Source organism: Pongo abelii, chromosome 3, assembly GCF_028885655.2.
Source record: "Pongo abelii isolate AG06213 chromosome 3, NHGRI_mPonAbe1-v2.0_pri, whole genome shotgun sequence".
In the NCBI taxonomy this organism is placed as follows: domain Eukaryota; kingdom Metazoa; phylum Chordata; class Mammalia; order Primates; family Hominidae; genus Pongo; species Pongo abelii.
Genome location: NC_071988.2, coordinates 190,303,786 through 190,324,543, shown reverse-complemented (window position 1 = coordinate 190,324,543; position 20,758 = coordinate 190,303,786). Strand labels below are relative to the sequence as shown.

The window sequence follows — 20,758 nt, the reverse complement described above, 5'->3', positions numbered from 1 at the left end:
GTGTCTTCATAGGTGAAGTGCATTTCTTGTAGGCAGCATATAGTTGGATCTGTTTTTATCTTTTCAGCCAGTGTATATCTTTTAAGTGGAGAATGTAATCTGTTTATATCCAAGGTTATTACTGATATACAAGGTTTTGTTCCTATCATATTGTTAGTTGTTTACTGGTTGTAAACAACTTGTATATTCTTTGCTTCTTTTTTTTACAACTCTGTTTATTCTTGTGGTTTGGTGTTTTTCAGTGGTGGTACCATGTGACTCCTTTCTCTTCCTCATTTGTGTGTTTGCTTTACTAGTGAATTTTACACTTTCACGTGTTTTCAGGATGATAATTTTCTTCCTTTTGGTTCCAGGTTACACTCACCCATCCTGCCTCTGGTTTCAGTCCTGGCTAGATTGTGGCATCCATTTAGGTTATTCCCCAAATCTGATCTCAGTGAGTATTTTTCCTTTGTCACTCCTAACTTTCTGAGCCTTGAGAGACAGAAGAGACCATGCTCTACTGATGGCACAAAAAAAACATATCATAACTTCCAAAAGTCGTTGAGGCTGCTGTTAAAAGGTGAAGATAAAAACAGAGAGAAATGGCTTTTCTCATATAGCTTGGGCAAGTAGTTGGTTAAGTACTGTCACAGAAAAAGAATAGCTGGAAGCCAAACACACGCACACACGTGTACACACACACACACACACTATATATATATATATATATATATATATATATATATATTTTTTTTTTTTTTTTTTTTTTTTTGAGACGATCTCTCACTCTGTTGCCCAAGCTGGAGTGCAGTGGCGTGATCTAGGCTCACTGCAAGCTCCACCTCCCTGGTTCACGCCATTGTCCTGCTTCAGCCTCCCAAGTAGCTGGGACTATAGGTGCCCGCCACCATGCCTGGCTAATTTTTTGTATTTTTAGTAGAAACGGGGTTTCACCGTGGTCTCAATCTCCTGACCTCATGATCTGCCTGCCTCAGCCTCCCAAAGTTTTGGGATTACAGGCGTGAGCCACTGCGCCCGACCACACACACTATTTTTACACCCAAATCTCTTATACATCTAATCCAGGCAAGCGTGTATCTGGCTGCAGTTTACCGGTTTATATCTTTTTTTTTTTTTTTTGAGACAGAGTCTCGCTGTGTCGTCCAGGCTGGAGTGCAGTGGTGCGATCTCGGCTCACCACAACCTCTGCCTCCTGTGTTTAAGTGATTCTCCTGCCTCAGCCTCCTGAGTAGCTGGGATTACAGGCACCCGCCACTATGCCTGGCTAATTTTTGTATTTTTAGTAGAGATGGGGTTTCACCATGTTGGTCAGGCTGGTCTCGAACTCCTGACCTAGTGATCTGCCTGCCTTGGCCTCCCAAAGTGCTGAGATTATAGGCATGAGCCACCATGCCCGGCCGCATTTTGCTGGTTTACATCTTTACTTATTTTTAAAGCCTGCTTTAGATGATCACTCTAGCTTTATTGTAATTGTATAGGCGTCTCAAAAATTCCCCAAACGAGGATGGTCACACTGCATTTTCCTTGGTCTTTCAAATCATGATAAAGACAGCCTTGAGCAGACTCTCTTGTTGTAGGTTGTTGATGGTTCACATTTAAATAAAATCTATTCCAATGCAATTTTTGTATTATTCCATCATGCACAATTTATTTAATTGCTGATTAGATAGTAGGCAAATTCAGGATAGTAGGCAAATTCAGTATCATATACTTTCATTCATAGTTTTCTTTGGCTTAGAATAATTTCACAGATAGAAGAGAAAATGTGATTGTATAATTTTGTTATAGTGCCATGAACAGTATAAATTTATGAGAAAATCTCTATTTGGAAGTGTCTAGAAAGAGGAGTGCACAGTGCTCTAAGTCCTCTTCATTTCAGTAGTCCTCAGCATCACCAGCACAGATGGCAAGCAGTGCTTTCTTATAATGCCCTGAAGCAAAATTCTGAAAAGAAAAATATAATATATTTGAAATAAAATATCATAATAGTTCTAAAAAGGAAGCATAATTCCCCTGAACTGCACTATGAAAGAGCCATGGACCATTAGCCTTTCTAAACTTATTTACTTTTCTTATCTAAAGATTTAACATGACCTAAGTACTATTCCCACTGAAAGTTGTTGAAGAATAATGCTCTGGTTATAGTCAGTAGTATGTGGTTTATATAAAGTTGGTTGAACCTGAATGTGTATTTATAAGAATAACTTGCCTTAGAATTAAATATTCTTCTTAACTTTAGGAAGACGTACCCTAATATTATTATTATTATTGTTATAAATGAATGTAGAATGTGGAGAACAAATTAATATGTCTCAAAAGATTTAAAAATGTTTATAATTATTAATGTAGTAATTCTACCTCAAGAAATATATATTAAGAAAGTTATCAATCATTGATAAGCACAAAGTTTTGTGCTAAAAATATATACACCATAATGTTATGTATAATAGTGAAAAACTGAGAAGCAATGTATAATAATGTGAGGTAGTTTGTGTACTTTATAGCTTATACGGCAGAATACCATGATTCAATAAAAATACTCTTTTACATAGTAAAACATATTATTATTTATATAGTTTTAGAAAATGACTGAAAGTACCTGTCTTAGTGTGTTCAGGCTGTGACAAAAGTACCATAAACTGGGTGACTTATGAACAATAGGAATTTATTTCTAACAGCTCTAGAGGCTGGCAAGGACAAGATCAAGTAGATGTGGTGCCTGCTGAGTGCCTGTCTCTCATAGAGAGCCTTCTTCTCATTCTAAGCTCACATGGCAGAAGGGACAAAGGTGTTCTCTTCGGCCTATTTTATAAGGACATCAATCCCATTCATGGGCTTCACTTTCATGACCTAATCACCTCACAAAGACCCCACCTCCTAATATCATCACTTTGGGGTTAGAATTTCAGCAGATACATTTTCGGGAGACACAAACATGCACACCATAGCAGAATAAAAGTTTATTAATGATTATCTGTAGAAAATTAGGGTGGTTTTAATTTTCTTGTAATGGTCTTCTATAATTTCTATATTTTCCAAAATCAATGATAGTAATAAATATTATTATAAAATGTTTCTTTGTTAAGTATCAACTTTCATATTAAGGTGCTTTGGCACAAAGTCATGTAATGATAATTCAGTGCTTTAAATGTACATAGAAAAGTTGCATTAATTACATTTTCATATTAGCAGACTTTGAGGCAGTTGTGATTAATTATAATAAGTGCCTAAGAACTAATTTGTTCATTTAGAAAATGAATTATGCCATGCATTTCTCATCACTAAAAGAGTTTAGAGTTTTGAAAGTGGCTGTAGGAGAGTTTTATCAAAGATGAAGGAATAAGATTTCTCTTAAGTGCTCCATCAACTCTTCCTCTTAGAAACCATTTCAGCTCTCCAGAGGCCTACAAAGTCTTCTGTATTATGTGATCTCTTGGGCTTTAGGTTGCTTCTAGATTACTCTTTCAATAAACTAAAACACTGCTTCTTGGAATTACAAATTTCAGATGAAAACAACGTGAACAAGGTAATAGCTCTTAGCTCTGCACAAAATATAAGTTCAGCTCTATTCTCATGTCCCTGTGCTTGCCTTGGTTTAATGCTCTGCTCTCACCATCTTGAAATTCTTTAAACTTTTTTGAACAAGGTGCCAAGCATTTTTATTTTCCACTAGGCTCTCAGTTAGGTAAATGGCCCTATATATTCTGAGGATTCTTTGTTAGGTTTTATCAAAATGCATGAAGTTTAAAAGTATCAGAATGAAAAAACTGGCTTGTTCAGTACTGAATCATTGCTCCTTTGCCCTTCAAGGGCTAAAGGGATAAGGATATGTAGAGTTGTATATAGCTAGGAACATTAAGTCTCTCCGAATTAGCAGTTTATGATATTTGACTGACTGCCTTGCCTTCTATGACAATATGAGAGGACAGCTGAACTGATTGAAGAAACCTCTTCAAAAGTAATGCAGTCTTTTGCAATATATATTTTTCCTGAGCCTGATCATACTTCAGAATTTAACTCTTTAAGCATAATTATAGAGATGAATATTTTGCATGACTGCATCAATGCTTCTGGGTAAAACACATCAAAGAGGAATAAGTTCTGTCGCTGAGGTAAAGTGTTTTCTTTTTTTTTTCTTTTTCTTTTTTTGAGATGGAATCTCAGTCTGTTGCCCAGGCTGGAGTGCAGTGGCATGATCTCAGCTCACTGCAACCTCTGCCTCCTAGGTTCAAGCGATTCTCCTGCCTCAGCCTCCCGAGTAGCTGGGACTACAGGCGTGTGCCACCACACCCGGCTAATTTTTTGTATTTTTAGTAGAGACGGGGTTTCACTGTGTTAGCCAGGATGGTCTCGATCTCCTGACCTCGTGATCTGCCTGCCTCAGCCTCCCAAAGTGTTGGGATTACAGGCGTTAGCCACCACACCCGGCCAAGGTAAAGGGTTTTCTAAGTTAGCACCCTGCTGATGTTCTAAAGACTGTGTAGAGGACAAAACTAGGTTATCCCTGTCTGAATAGTTAACTTTTTAGAGTCTGCCATGAAGTTATTTGAATGAGAGCTTTTATCTCAGTTTCAAAAAGGAGAAAATGTGGGTCCAAATAAATCATGTGTCGGAAACTTACTCTGATATCATGAAATAGGGATTTTCCATATCGCTCTTTGTATCGTTTCCTTATGGTCAGCAGGTCTATTTCACTTCTGGCAATGAGAATCCTGATTACAGTTTTATTATGGAAACCAAAGTCCTAAAAGATACAGAGAAGTGGGGGAAATGAGAAGACAGCATCCTAAAAGTCAGTCTCTCCCAAGTGGACACACCCCTTTTCTGTAGTCATTTTCTCTTCTTCCTGAGTTCTTCCAACACTGGCATCACTGGCCACACAGGCTGTGGCTCAGATCCTGAGTCATTTCTGTCACTTCTCCCTCTCCCTTACCGCATGCTGACAGTGAATTATTCTCTTCTATTTTCTGAATGCCTTGTGCTCTCTATTCCAGTGCCACGACCTTGACTCTGACCCTTATCATTTCACCCTGATACTGCAATAGTTGCTCCCCCTTTCTAGCCTTGTTAACCTTCACACTGTCCCGCTCACACTGCATTATAAACTGCAAATCTCATCCTGTGGTCCTTCCAGGTAAGAATTCTTCCTTGGAGGGGAAGACATTCTCAGCTCTGTCAGGTGGACATTGATTTGTCTAAGAGAGCAATAACATTTTAATTTTATTTTCTTGTCATCATTGAGAAATTATAAAAATTAGAATTCTAGGTGATTCAAATATTTGCAGATTTAAATTCAAATGCAGAAAAATACAAAATCAATGTCTGTATGCTAGCCCCAGAAATACTGCACCCTAACAAATCAGTTTCAAATTGTCTTTCCAAATGGAGTAATCATGACATCTAGTGGCCAGAAAACAGAATCTAATTTTTGAAGCCTGAATGTTTTGAATGTATATTACTAATAAACTTTTCATAATTTGAGGTGGTTAAAATGAATGATCTAACAATTATTCAAATTTAAAATGTAGATCGTTCACTTTAGAGTGCACTGGAGGAGAACACAGAATATATCTTTGGTTCAGGGGTGATTAAAGCAGCTTTTTGACAAATATTTGACATTTGAGATCTTCATGTATCAAAAATTACATTACTTGAATATACATCCTTCTCTGTACCTACAAACCATTTGTGAATACGCATATCTTCCTTTTGCCTTATAACACATACACAGCAAAAATACAGTTTTCATGTACTATTAGAATAAGTAGCCTTGAATTTGTGCATAATTGGAATCAAGGTAATTGTGATTATTTTCCCATAGTCATTCACAAGTGAAGCTTCATACTGTTGTTGTAGTGGTTGGTTCTTTGAGAAAGAAACGACTGAAATAATCCTATAGCATTTCCCAATACAGTGTTTCAAATAAATGTTTAACCAAATCAACTGTTTCTCCTAGAAAACAGAATAAAAGAGAAGCAAGACTGTGAGCATTGATCTTCCTTTTGTGTTCTGGGGTTACTCAGGTTCTTCCTTTGCATAAATGAGAAAATACACTGCAGAAGATATATAATAACATATTCCTGACTATTAACATATTTTCCCAGCATGCTGTCTACTTTTAAGAAGTATATCTGTTAAATTTACTTTGAGGATAAAACTGATTATTAAAATTACTGTATTATTGGATTATTTTTAATCATTTTCTTTGAGTTTTCAAGGCTATGATATGTATATAATTATCTGTATGAGACTTTCTTTCTTTCTTTTTTTTTTTTTTTGAGATGGAGTCTTGCTGTGTTGCCCAGGCTGGAGTGCAGTGACACAATCTCGGCTCACTGCAAGCTCCACCTCCCGGGTTCACGCCATTCTCCTGCCTCAGCCTCCCGAGTAGCTGGAACTACAGGCGCTGCAACCACGCCCGGCTAATTTTTTGTATTTTTAGTAGAGACGGGGTTTCACTGTGTTAGCCAGGAAGGTCTCGATCTCCTGACTTCGTGATCCGCCCACCTCGGCCTCCCAAAGTGCTGGGATTACAGGCGTGAGCCACCGTGCGCGACCGAGACTTTCTTTTTCTGTTTCATGTAGATATGGATAAGGAGTGCATTATGTGATGCACTTAAGTGTTTGTTTTTAAAAAAATGAATGCTCCAGGCCGGGCGTGGTGGCTCACGCCTGTAATCCCAGCACTTTGGGAGGCCGAGGCAGGCGGATCATGAGGTCAGGAGATCGAGACCATCCTGGCTAACACGGTGAAACCTCGTCTCTACTAAAAATACGAAACAAAATTAGCCGGGCGCAGTGGCGGGCGCCTGTAGTCCCAGCTACTCGGGAGGCTGAGGCAGGAGAATGGCGTGAACCCGGGAGGCGGAGCTTGCAGTGAGCAGAGATAGTGCCATTGTATTCCAGCCTGGGCGGCAGAGAGAGACTCCGTCTGAAAAAAAAAAAAAAAAAAAAAAAAAGGAATGCTCCAAAGTATGTGTGACTGAATAACACACTGAAGTATGAAAAACATTCCCATTTAATTGCAAAAATAGATTTAGAGTTTATGGTTTTCTAGTTATCACTTTAAATACTTTTTGAAAAGAGCACAATGTTTAAAAATATCCATTGACATAATTTCGTGTATTGAAACTTCATGAACGTGGCAATTTCTTGCTGAGAGTTTGTAATATTTTGACATTTTCTGCTTAATGCCATATGTTTTGTACTTGCATAAGTCTGATGTGGGGGTCTTTGGAAACATACAAAAACATTTGAGTTTACCAGTTTCTGCAGATGTTAAATAATCTCTAAAGTGCACGGGGAGATGCACCCCAAATATGGTTCCCTAAATTTGATACAGAAAGCAGAACATTATTTTTATCTGATATGTCTTATTTTTGGTGTCTAATCCATTTATTTTTTCACTTGGGTGTATTTTCTTTGTACATACAAGTTCAAAAATGGTAATGAACATTTAAATGATGGAAGTAAAATTAATCCTTTGAGAAAACAGACACAATTTCTGGAGAAATTTTAAAAATATATGAGTCTTACTTACATGAATTGCACTATATAATCTATAAGCAAAATAGGCTGGTTTGTCTCGAACACAGAGAACTAGGAGAAATCAGAGAGAGAAGAAGAAACATTGAGAGTGAAAACATATATTTTCATCAGAATTTGAGAAACAATAACACGTTTCCTGTTACAATTCTTACATTGTATTATGATGTCAACACTTAGAATAATGGTAACACTATAAGCCACAGGAAAAAATATAAAGCAACAACATTATAATGAGTCATGCAGATTTTCACTTGGTCTATTTCTGTCTTTTGGAACTCTTGTTAGTTCCTTCATGTAGCCTAATGAAGAAAACTTTATCATCTTTATCTGAAAATTAAATCAATAGAGCTGCAAAGAGACCTAGGTTATTAACACTATTATAGATTATTATTATTATTTTAGGATTCAATATGATATAGCTCCCATGTAATCTGTTCATCTATTTGAATGCTATTTTTAGTAACTTATAGATTTGTGAGTAGACCTGAAATCTCTTAAGGGGAAACTATGGACCACAACTGGTCTAGACCAGTTCTAGAAGTTATCTAATAAAAACTGCTAAGGCAGTAGAACAGCCTAGAGCCTGGTCAACAGTTACCTTGCTGGAAGTCAGTTGATGATCATAAACATCCAGTAGTGTTTATTTGAAGAGGTTAACAAATTAATACATGAATAGGTAATGTATGAGAGGCTATAATTTCTAGCCAGAATGAAATCATCATAACAGTATTTCCCTGGTAGTTTAAGTAATTATTTTAGATTGTGAGATTATACCCTCATCTTTTCTTTCATTTTTAATACACGAAACCTTTGTAATCACTCTTGAGTAACTACTCCTTAAAAGCTCCTTGAAGGCAGCGAACTTTTGCTGTTTTTGCTGTTTCATTGTTCTATCTGCAGTGCCTAAGTCAGTGTCTAGAAGAGTAGGTGCTCAATAAATGTCTGCTGAGTGAATAAATCAGTTGAAATGTTTTCTGCCATTTCTAATGTCCACCACTTCCTCTCTTATGCCCACTGCTTTGTGGCAGGGGTCTATAGTGGAAAGAAAGCTATCTTGAGATTCAGATATTATGAGTTTTAGTCATAACTTTGTTGCTAATCAGCTGATAGGCTTGGAGGCAGTCACTTAGTTTCCTTAGGCATTGTTTATAAAATGAAGGATTTTGATGTAATATATGGTTAATAAATTTTGTAGAGATTTTCTGGAATAAATGTAACATTCTCAGAAAAAATACACAGTTATTAATAGTCATCTATTGCATACTATTTTAGGGGTTTCATCAAACTGTTTTCATGGAACCCTAGTTTGAGACTTCTTTACTAGATAAGCTACAAAAATTCCTTTATCTCTCAGCTCTCACGCCCATGTACGCCTCTGCCATTCAAGGATGGAAAATCACAATATTCATTTATTCAACTAGTATCTTAAGTGATTACTTGACTATGCCTTCGATGGAGATATTTCACAATGACCTCCTTTGGTCGTCCCTGAAATGTGTGCTGTCAACTCACCAGCACAGTACAAGACAAAGGTAGTTCTATTGCACAGGTAGTTCTATTGCAGTTTTTCTGGATAACTCGCCCTGTTTTGTCCTCTATGGAGGGATATCATTTCTTACTTAGGAAGGAGCAAGAGGTGTGCCGCTATCACAATAGCCTGAGGAAAATCACTACTTGGTAAATCTCTTTTATGGTAGGATTTACTCCTAAACCAAAATTTATTAGTAATGGTCACTAAAAAATCCTTTTCCTCCTAAAGAGAAGAAAACCACACTGTTAAGTATTTATCGGCTCTTGAACAGGGAATGGAAGTCAGTAAAGATAAAATGGATTGAACAGTGTGAGAAGCCAATTCAAAGAGAAAATATCTGAGAATGATATGTTTTCTGGTATGAAAGTTGAACTAGCTGTTAGGGAAGGGTATCAGTTCGTTAAAGTCATCAGGTTGCCAGTTTAGTGCATTTTATTAGTAGCTGATGTACTCTTCCCCTATGGAGTTTATGTGCTTTTGAATAATAAAATTCAAGGGAAAATGACTTGATCAAGAGCTTACTCATGCATCTTTAGTTCAATCAGAGCCACTCAGCATTTACTGAGAAATAAAATGTCTGCTGTGCTTCAAATAATTTATTACTTACCAATTGCAACCAGCAGCTCCTGAAAGTATCCATCATAACATTCATTAATGGCATCTACCATGTCTTGCCCAGAAATATTTTGAAATTCCTGGAAAACTTTAACAAATTGATGTAATTCAAAGGAGATTTTGAAAATATTATAAATTTATAATACAAATATTAATTAGATTGTTACACATAGTAAAAATCCATATTTTCCATAAAATAACTAAAAGTTCTACTGCTATCAATTCTGTTTGCTATAAATACCATTGAAACAAATACAAATACTCTTAGTAGAGTCAGCATAAATTTTGAACTTCAAAGACCTGTTATTATTCTCTTCTCTTGGGGAACAAATGCCACCTCCAGTAGGACCCACTAACTCACTGCTGATTTAAATTGAGAGGAAGCATACAACAAGCCATTATTTATGGACCAGTTATTTAGGACATATATAATAGGCTTATGTCAACAGAAAACTTCCTACTAGAGCTTAAATATGAGAATTAAGTGTGAAAGTCCTCTCTGTGATGATTAAAATAGCAGTCAAAGTATCCATAAAGAATATTCTGAGAAATATGAAATCAACTTTATGGGTGTAGACTAGGGTTTACTAATTTAGAATTGTGTTAAATTAAGATTATCTATTTCATGAACTTAGTTATCTGACTATCCCAGGCAACTTTAGTTCTCATCCATTCTTACTGAAAATTAGAAGCAAGAAGATGTCTTTTCGTTATTATTATTAAGATTATCATTAAGACAGGAATGTCTCTTATTGACTTGTAAAGTCTAGATGTGGGATTGGGGTAGGGTAGGCCATCTGTTGAAAATTTTCAGCCATTTGTGTATTTTATATAGAAAAAAACAAAATTTTTTTTAATAAAAGAAAAAGACACTGTAGTTTAGGGAATGTCAAAGGGCAAACTAACATGAGTGCACCCTCTAAGACCAATAAGATTCTATCGATATTGCAGAAATCATGACATCAATACTAATGACCTTGATGGAGTATTGACTGGTTAAACTACATTTACTATACATTTTGCAAGACAACATATAATGTACCTAATAGGAAATAGCTAATATATTTGAATAAGTACTCCATCAAATAAAGAGATTATTTTTAAAATGCTCAGTATTTGAAAGTTATTGGAAAAAATATTAAGGAAATATTTATTCCTTAGTAATGTCATTAAATAAGGCATATCTTATAAACAAAATTCAAAATAAGTACCTTTGAGATAACTGACTTTCTGCTATTTCCTTGTAATATTTCATTTTTGTTTCTAGTTAACCACCTTCTTTTTGTCATATAATCAGTTGAATAGCTGGAAAGAAACCCAGTTAATAATTACCCAGCCACAGCTGCTGGTAGCTCTTGTTGCACAGGATCATTTGCAGCATGGTTTTGTGCTCCCCCGTCTTCTGCTGACAGGCTTCCCATAGGACCTGGAACATCAGCCAGCACAGAAGTAGCATCAGAACCACTCCAGCCCATTTTAACCAAGGTGCTTTACAGTCAGTCTGAGAACTGGTTCTAGTTACCATTGCATCCTGAGCAGCCATTGCAGGGTCTGTATATCCTTCCTCTCTGGTCCCCTGTAAAGTAAGCACAGGTTTTCCATGTAAATGTTCTTAGCAACTCATATTGGTTAGTGGGACTGAAACCCTTGAACCACCAAACATTCTGATTGTTCCCAAGGAACTTCTATTATTATCTGGAGTAAGTATTCATTTCCTGATTTCATGAATACTTTAGAAGATAGTATGTAAGGTTTTGTCTTAAAATGTGCATTATTTTATTTTACTTTTTCTTTGCAGCACTGGTAATATTTGAAAGACTTTTAGGCATTTTTCAGTTTTCCAAGTCTCTGTACAGTATCTTCTCCCTTATCAAACTGAGTATCCACTGCCTGACCATGGCAGTGGGTGTTAGAAATGAGTGTTAACATTGTCAGAGCAAAAACGCAGAGAAAGTCCATCTCTGACTTGCACAATAGGATTTATACAACAACAAAATAGTAATGAAATTCAGACTTTGTGCAGTCAGAATATTTTGTAAATCTGTTTAACTCTCACTCCATTATCATTTAGAGACCAGACATGGTCCAGTCGATGATTTCAAACAGGAGGGAAGGGGCGCTAACCAATGCAGGGTCGATTGATTCCTGAAGGTTATGAGGGCCAGTGGTGAGAAAGAGGTAGGGAGACATGTTATCAGTCTAATTAACTGTTTATTTTGGGTCGAGATATAGAGGGGAGGCTTTCTCCTTGCTCCAACTATGTTAAGAGAACACTGAAAGTACAGTAGCTTCTGCTTCTACCATTTTTCTTTTTTTTTGAGACAGGGCCTTGCTCCATTGCACAGGTTAGAATGCAGTGGCATCATCATAGTTCACTGTAACCTTGACCTCCTGGACTCAAGCAATCCTCCTGCCTCAGCCTCCCAAGTAGCTTGGACTGCAGGCGTGTGCCACTATGCGTGGCTAATTTTTTTTTTTTTTTCTCAAAAAGAGGATCTCGCCATGTTGACAAGGCTGGTCTTGAACTCCTGGCCTCAAGTGATTCTTCCATCTCAGCCTCTCAAAATGTTGGGGTTACAGGCATGAGCCACTGTGCCTAGCCCTGTCATCTTTTAGGACACTGGGAATAGCCACAGTGCAGTGAATCCAGTGAGACAGCAAGATTGGGCACAGGGAGGTCTTGAACACAACTTCCTTGAATAAACCTCAATCCCTAAATAGTATGAATGGGATCCCAAATTTCTTACCTGTTCCTGATGGAGGAACTTGCAATCTAGCTGAGAACCTGTGGGGAAGCTTGCCAGAATGAGTTGTTTATGACCATGGCAGGGACAGTGTTCCATCAGCCAAGGGCTACAGGATAGATCACATTGACTTGAAGTATGTGGGAAACACAGCTAGACCTTTGGGGGAGTCTTCAGCTCCCGTGAGAGTAAAGGTGAGGCTAAATCATCATGAAAGGTTTCTCTGACCAAACTGGTCAGTTTGGCTCTGACCAAAGTAAGACAGAGAAAAGATCATAAATTAAATCAGTGGCTTATCTTGGCAGCTAACACTGATAAATGCTCATATGCTGGTCATTGACACCTCATATGTTCAATGTCCAGAATTGCCAAGAATTGCTATTCCATAGTCAAGATCAGCCAAAATGCAGGCAATATCTTAATCTAAGGACACAGTGGTGACCTTTCTGTTGCCAAGATAGTTCATTAACCACACACACACATCTCTCTACCAATTGCCTTCTTGGAAAGAAAGGAGGAGGATGGCCAGAAATCTGAGAGTCAAATACTTAACCCAATAAAAGTATGAATGAGATAGAACATGCACCACATTCACTATTCAAAGTATCACATAGATGAAATTTGCCATTTTAGATTAAATATTAGGGCTGTTTTTCTTGATAACAAAAAGCTAGAGGCATATGAGAAAGTGCAATTTATTCACAAAGAAATAAGTAAGCTACCATTTGTGCATAAATTTGTAGCCCTGGAACATTTAATGTTTAATCATAACTCAAAAGTTGTATGTCCCCTAAAGGTGAACAACTGATGGGAAATAGGCATGAGTTTGTCAGTCACATTTCTTCTTGCTCAATTTCCTTTGCTTAAAATACCAAGAGACTAAGACTGCACATATGCAATTCTTATTTTGAAATCTGTGTATTAAATTAAAGGAATGAATAATGTTATTGAGTGGTAGGACTATGGGTGTTATTTTCAAATCGTGGAAATGTTGCGGTGCAGGTACCTTAGGAGTTCCACCTCATATTCTGGAGATAAAAATTAGAGATATTAAGTGAATTGCCCAAGGTCTGATTGTTAGAGAAGAATGTGTATTAAATATCAGTGGCATTTCTGACTCTGAGGTGTGGTTACCATACACTTCCCTTAGCCTAAATAACTTATTTTTACACAATATGCTCTGGCTCCCTTTCAAATTCTCTTATGATTTTAATTTATACCAAGCAACAAATAATTGGAAGCAATTAATATGCTATATCTTCTGTGACTATATGCCATTTATTTAATAACATACATTTGTGGTAATTCTTAGTCTTCATCTTATTGAATCGATCAGTAGGATTTGGTATAATTGACACTCTCTTCTTGCTATACTTTCATCACTTGGCTTCCAGGATCCTGCAATCTATTTCATTTTATTGGTTACTCCTCAGTCTTGTGAACTGGTTTCTCTTCTTTTCAATCTCTTAATTTTGAGGTCCAAGTAGTCAGTCTTTGATCATCTTTTTGTCTGTATTTACATTTCTTCTCTTGATAATGTTATCTACTCATGTGGCTTTAAATTCCATCTATATTATAATGATACCCATTTATCTTACCCATTTATTTATTTACATCTCTAGCAAAGCTCTGTCATCTGAACTTCAGATATGCATATTCCAATTGCCAATTCAGCATCTCCACTTGATTTTCTAATATACATATCAGGTTTAGCATGTTGAAAATCCAATGCCTTGACTCCTTCCACCTCAAACTCTTGCTATAGTCTCAGTCTTCCACACTGCACTTCATCCTTTCTGTTGCTCAGACTAAGAAACTGAAAGTCACATTTGATTCCATTTTCTTCGGCCTTTTCATAGCCAACATCCAATTCCTCGGGAAATAATATAGACCCTGCCTTCAAAAATGACACAGGATTTTTTTTCTGTGCGTTTTGCCTGTTGGAGACCTCTGTGGCTGGCAATGCTCCTGCCTGGGCCTTGCTCACCCTGGGCTTGTGGCAGGAGGTACCCTGCCCATTCAGCCTGTTGGGCTGTGTTTGCCTTGCAACCTGGCCTGGATCCCGTGGCCACTGTGACTGTGCACTCAGGCCGCAGAGTGAGGGGATGTGTGAGCGAGTGAGCATGGGGTCCAGCTGGCTGCTCCAATTGCTGGCACAGGTGCGGGCTCCATGTGGGGCTTGTGGCTGGACCAGGCTTGTCACAAGTGACTCCGGTGTGCAGACTAAGGGGACATGGTGGTGCCTGAAAACTTGAAGACTCCAGGTGAATAGGGGTGTGTTAACAGCTCTTTTAGTTCCACCATCGACAGCCTGACTAAAGGGGGCATGTGGCCCCTTTAGTAGCCAAGCAGCTACTTTTCCCATTGCTGGGTGAGTGGGAAGGGAGTGCTACAGGGCTACAGCTCTATTCACACTCACTGTTTGGCAGGTCTCAAGTTGTTGTCCCACATCCAAGGAGAATGAGGTTACACTGACAGCCAGTGGGTGAGCAAGGCGAAGAGTTTTATTGAGTGAAGAAACAGCTCTCAGCAGAGAGGGAGACCCAAGTTGGGCAGCCCCCGTACCCAAAGTCAGGTAGTTCCTCCCCCACCACCCGAAGGTGGGCAATCCCCTGCTCTGACTGAGTCCAACCTTTTTATGGGCTCAGAATGGGGGCGTATGTGCTGATTGGTTTGTTAGTACACAAAAAGGGTAAAAAAAGGCACCACTCAAAGATGGGCACAACAGTGTAAAAAACCAATTAGGGAAGGGTAGTAATACGTAAAATAGGTGAAGGGTGGGGATCAACCAGAGGAAAGCACCTCACATGGGAAGAGGGGTTCCCAATCCAGTCTGTGGATTTATCTGACACTTGTAGATGGGTTTTCAGCTTTAAACTGTCTTTGGTGTGAAGATTGGATTTCACTGCCCGTATCTGCTTAAAGATTTGGCTGTCTCCTGCTGCTATCTAAAATACATCCAGAAACTGGGCACTTATCACCACTGCCAATGCTCTCCTGTGGGTCCAAGTTAATATTACAGCTAGCTTTACTGCTGAAGCAGCCTCCTTACAGGCTTCTGTTTCTAGCTTTGTCTCCCGGTAGTCTTTTCTCAATATAGCAGCTATTGTGAATATTTTAAAGCATAAGACCACATCCCTTCACTAAAGACCCAGCAATGCCTTACCTCTTATCCATTTCACTCAAAGGAAAAGCCAAAGTCCTTAAAATGGCTTCAGGATTTGACATAATCTTACCACGTGCTACTTCTCTGAATTCATTTACTATTATAGTATATTTCCTTTCCTTGCTCAGAGGCTACCAACTGGCCTTGTGTCTATCCCTCATACCCATTAGCTTTTTTTTACCTTACATATTTCTCTAGCTATACTCTTTACTTGGAACATCCTATCACATTGATTTATCTCATAAAGGTTAAATGATAAATCCAAAGATACAAAACTGATGGGGGAGATTTGATTACACTACGGTGCCCCACAGTTATCCACTAGGAACTCACCAGCTCCAAATTTCACCTCCCGTTAGGAAGAAAACTCCATTTCTCTTTGTAAAATATCTAGACAGATTCTCTCTGAAATGGTGTACACCACAGACAATGATCAAGAGAAGTGATGGACTTTTACAATCCCATTATTCACTTTATATCTTTTCCAATTTTCTGAATTTACTGATCCAAATCCTAAGTCAGTGGTTCCAAACTGAGGAGCCATTAATGTAGAAGTGAGAAGCCAATAGAAAATCTTCAAACTATTTAACAATCTAAGAGAAGTCATACATTTTACTAACAGTATAAATTATCATGGAACTTCTGATTTTCAGAGAAACTATTATTAAAGGAGATTATATTACGTTTTTAATAGTTGGTTACCTTCATTTTCTATTATGAGTTAAATAATCTTTACAAAATATGTATTATTATATTTTTATAATTGTATTTTACATTTTAAGGAAAATGTGTATTTTACATTTTAAGGAAAATGTACTGTGAAACTTCAGAAGTATATAATGTTAAAGTAAACTTTATTAATTTTCCTTGGCTTCTTATAAAAATGTAAGTCTTGATTCACCCACACTTTTTGGTATTCTATGTTGAAAGGAAAATTTTACTATACTTAAATGCTGTTCCAAGGTTAAATACTCATACATATATTTAATGTTCCAATTCTAGAAATCAAACTTAAGGAGTAACACTTTTGGTGGAACCACAAACAGAAAAGAGTCTTGGGTCCTGAATCATGGTTTGGAGAAGACCTTTATGCCTATTAGGAACCAAAAGCCTAAAACTCTAAACTTAAAACACAAGCAATAGAATGTTGATTCTGTCCTGTCTGCAGTATACAGGATTAGCTTTTTCTGTTAAGATAAAACTAGGAAATAAAGTTGTGTGTGGAAGCAATAAAAATCTGAGCTATTCATACATGTAATTCATAGAAATTTATAGCTGCTACATTTTTTGAAAATTTTAATAAATATATAAGAAGGAAAATCAAATTAAAAATTCAAGTTGATGTTATCTTTAAAAAAAAGTAATAGTTCATCCTGTACATTCATAATCCAAATTAGGTAAAAACCAGTGATAAAATATTGTGTGTTATTTTAAAATATATGTATATCTACACAAATGATATTATATATACAAATACTCGTACTCATGTACACACCCTATCATTAATAAAGCATCATTGTTTAATTTTAGGAAAAAAATAACTACAATTGGGAATAAAATTGATTGCCCTATTACATCCCAAAAGTCACCATTCATTGATTATTTTTCCCTTGTGATTTATTTTCCCTCATGTTTCATTTTCAGAACTTGTGTTTTCCCCTGAAATACAAGAATGTCTGCTTTATAAAAATACGCTGTGATCCTAATTCTTAGATGTCAGTTATTTTAGGTGGTTTATAGCTCAACCTTTAAAGAGGTGCAGAAATGCTAAGAGGATTTGAGTTTTGATCGTTGACATTTTACCAAATAGAAGTAGAATTGGAGTGGAACCAAATGGGGTTGGAGGTAGGAGCAGTACAATTCAACAGCAGAGGTGTAGTGCATGTAGGCCTGACTTCATGTCAGCCCTTTCATTAAGTAGACCTGTAATGTCAGGCACACCACTTAACCTCTCTAAGCTTAAGTCTCCTCATCTCTACGCAGAGGGGATATTGCCAGTTGGGTTTCCTGGGAAGATGACTTTGAGACAGAGATCAGCATACAGCCTGTTAATTATGGAATGTTCTTGGGATCAACACCTTTGGGAGGGAGGGAACAAAAGCAGGATTTGGCTGTGATGCAGACCTAATGGAATTAAATAAAGTCCTTAGGAAAATAATTTTCTTCCTACTAAAACAATAAAAACTTGTTTGATATTAGGATTTATAATGGTTTATAATGGAACTGTTGGCTTCACTCTGTTAGGGGCAATACCTGTGCCAAGAAGAATCTCTGAGTGGAAACTGTTGCTTTAATTTATATTATTGTAGCAACATTATTGTAAAATTACCTTTTAAATTGAGAAAAATTTTTAATTAAAATTAATCTTATAAAATGTAAAAGTTAGAAAATACTCGGTTGGCATCTTGTCAAGTGAGATTATTTTAAAATAGTAATTATTATTGAAAATATATTTTTCTACAAATGACTTCAACTTCTGTTACAAATTAAAATGAGCTTATACCTACATTTTACCAGAAGTTTCAGTTTGTACTATGAAAAACCAAATTATCTTTTCTGCACTGACATGGATAATCCTACAGATGAAAATCCTCAGAATAGGATGATTTACTGAGAGTGGTGACATGGGAGTTTTATGAACTATGCAGCCAAACCACAGAAATCCAAATTAAACTAAACCAAACCAAAACCAAACACAACAAAGCAAATTCTTTGTTTATATATGCTTCCCTTTTAGAAATTCTATTTGGGCCTAATATAGTCATCATCATAAGTTTTCTATTTATTGACAAATATGTCTTTACCACCTTCTGTTACCCATTTGAATTTCTTGGTTGCAATGTTCAATTCTCTTTCACAGCTTTGAAATACACTGATTGGCCAGGCACGGTAGCTCACACCTGTAATCCCAGCACTTTGGGAAGCCGAGGCGGGCGGATCAAGAGGTCAAGAGATTGAGACCAACCTGGCCAACATGGTGAAACCGCGTCTCTACTAAAAATAAAAAAAAATTAGCTGGGCTTGGTGGCGCGTGCCTGTAATCCCAGCTACTCAGGAGGCTGAGGTAGGAGAATCACTTGAACCCGGGAGGGGGAGGTTGCAGTGAGCCGAGATTGCACCATTGCACTCCAGCCTGGGCGACAAGAGTGAAACTCCGTAAAAAAAAAAAACAAAAAGTAGAAGAAGAAATACACTAAATACAGATTGTAAAACTTGTTTCAACTTCCTTGAAGACAAATAACTTCACTACCTTTGATATTAAGTAGGCCTCCTTGAGTGAGGGTTTAGCCAATGATATCTGAGCAGAATGGATATGCATTACAACAAGGCTCATAATCACTTCCATGAGGAAACCTCTATTCTCTTTCTGCTTCCCCGGGTTGAAGACAGACATGATAAACTTAAAAGCCAGTTGTAACGGTGGAAGGAGACTAAGTCTCTGGATCACTTCTTGGAAGGGAAATGCACTCTGATCGGTAGCACCTGTTCTGGTCTTCCTGTGAGCTTGAGAAATGGCATTTACTTTATGCTTTCGGTCATCTATTACAAGAAAGAGATGAGCTCAGTAAATAACTTGCCAGTTTGCAAGCAGACACACAAGGGAGAAGAGAGAAAGTTTAGAAATTTGGTGCCTTGAAGAGTTAGAAAGAGAAACCACTTACTGATTCCAAGCAATGTAAGCTGAGACTTGAAGAGGCTTTGAAAAGTAAGGGTCTTTTATGACTCAGCCCTCTAGTAATACCCGGCCAGTTTTACCTTCTAAGAGATCCTTCAAGGAAATGTCTTTGAGTCGTGAAAATAAAAAAGGCATAAATGAGGGAGCAAGGATGCAAAGAAAGTCATACTGGAGAAATATATCTAGGAAAGAACTTTGCATGTGGTTAAGTGGTAAATGGACCTAACCAAAAGCAAGTAGATCACAACTCTTCTAAGTTTTTAAGAGATCCTCATTTTCAAAGACATTTCAAACTCAGATTAAAGAAACATTGATAACGTATGCTATAAACAAAACGTGAGGACTCTAAATTTGTCAAAGTTGAGCTGCTATGAAAGTGGTACAACCCTCAAGGATATAGAGAGGCTTCTCGACTTATGATGGGGTTACTTCCTGATAAATCCATTGTAAATTAAAATATCCCAAGTCAAAAATGCATTTAATACACCTAACCTATTGAATATCATAGCTTAGCCTAGCCTACCTTAAATGTGCTGAGAACACTTGCAGTAGCCTACAGTTGGGCAAAATTATCTAACACAAAGCCCATTTTACAATAAAGTGTGTTACATATCTCACATAATTTATGGAATATCAACTATTATGTGAAAATTGAAACAGTTTTGCACCATCATAAAGTAGAAAGGTACCACGAAATAGATAAGTCAGACCATAAAAATTCAGGCACTGAGGACTGTCTGTTCTCCATAGCACCTCTTCAGATAAAGCCAACCAGGATAAACGACAGGGAAGGACTTCTCAGAGTTTATCCACAGTAGCCACAGAAACGTTTAGATTAAAAACAAATCCAAGAACTCATGGAAGCAATTGAGACTGGAGGGGTTCAGAGAACAGGATGAAAGAATAGACAATGATCTACCTTGCATTTTTATCTGGTGATTCCAACTCCTCACCTAAGAGTGTGGGGCTCTGGGTTCCTGAGGGCCTTAGGCAGGATTCTCACTCTAGTCCCCTCCACCTGGACTATAGATCCTTCTCTCTCCTAGGTCCTACTCTTCCAGCTTTGTTCCTACTAAAAAGGCTTTCACGTATTCTTCTTTTTTTAAAGGCATTGAAATCTTTTCTAATGTCATGTTCCCATGTACAAAATTCTATCGACTTCTTGGTTTTAGTGAAATTCTTTGGTGACTACTAATTCTTTGCTAACTACTATATGCCTTTGATGTGTAAAGGAAAGGTTTGGGGGTTTAGAAACTCTTGTTTCATTTCAAACACACACACACACACACACACACAGACACACGAAACACAAAACCAAACCAAACCAAAATTCTGGCTTTTAAGACATTTTTCTCAGCTGTGGCCTTTGAGATTCTCTTTTAGAGATTAAGAGCTGAACACTGACTCTCTTTCTCTTTGCATTCCTGAGTGCCTTTGCTAAATAGGATAACAGGCACATTGGAGAATATGTATAA

The 20,758-nt window shown here is 37.3% G+C and overlaps 1 protein-coding gene across 1 annotated transcript in view; it reads right to left on the bottom strand.

Annotated features, from left to right (window-relative positions):
* Nucleotides 1-1,577: 1,577 nt before the first annotated feature.
* Nucleotides 1,578-20,758, bottom strand: part of ANXA10 (annexin A10) — a 100,029-nt gene continuing 80,848 nt past the window's right edge. The window contains exons 7-12 of the mRNA XM_002815276.3: nucleotides 11,220-11,273; nucleotides 11,030-11,123; nucleotides 9,690-9,785; nucleotides 7,544-7,602; nucleotides 4,625-4,747; nucleotides 1,578-1,947 (exon numbers count right to left, since the gene is read on the bottom strand). Of these exons, the coding sequence (XP_002815322.2) occupies nucleotides 1,879-1,947; nucleotides 4,625-4,747; nucleotides 7,544-7,602; nucleotides 9,690-9,785; nucleotides 11,030-11,123; nucleotides 11,220-11,273 (495 nt within the window). The 3' untranslated portion in view covers nucleotides 1,578-1,878. The remainder of the gene's footprint in view (nucleotides 1,948-4,624; nucleotides 4,748-7,543; nucleotides 7,603-9,689; nucleotides 9,786-11,029; nucleotides 11,124-11,219; nucleotides 11,274-20,758) is intronic.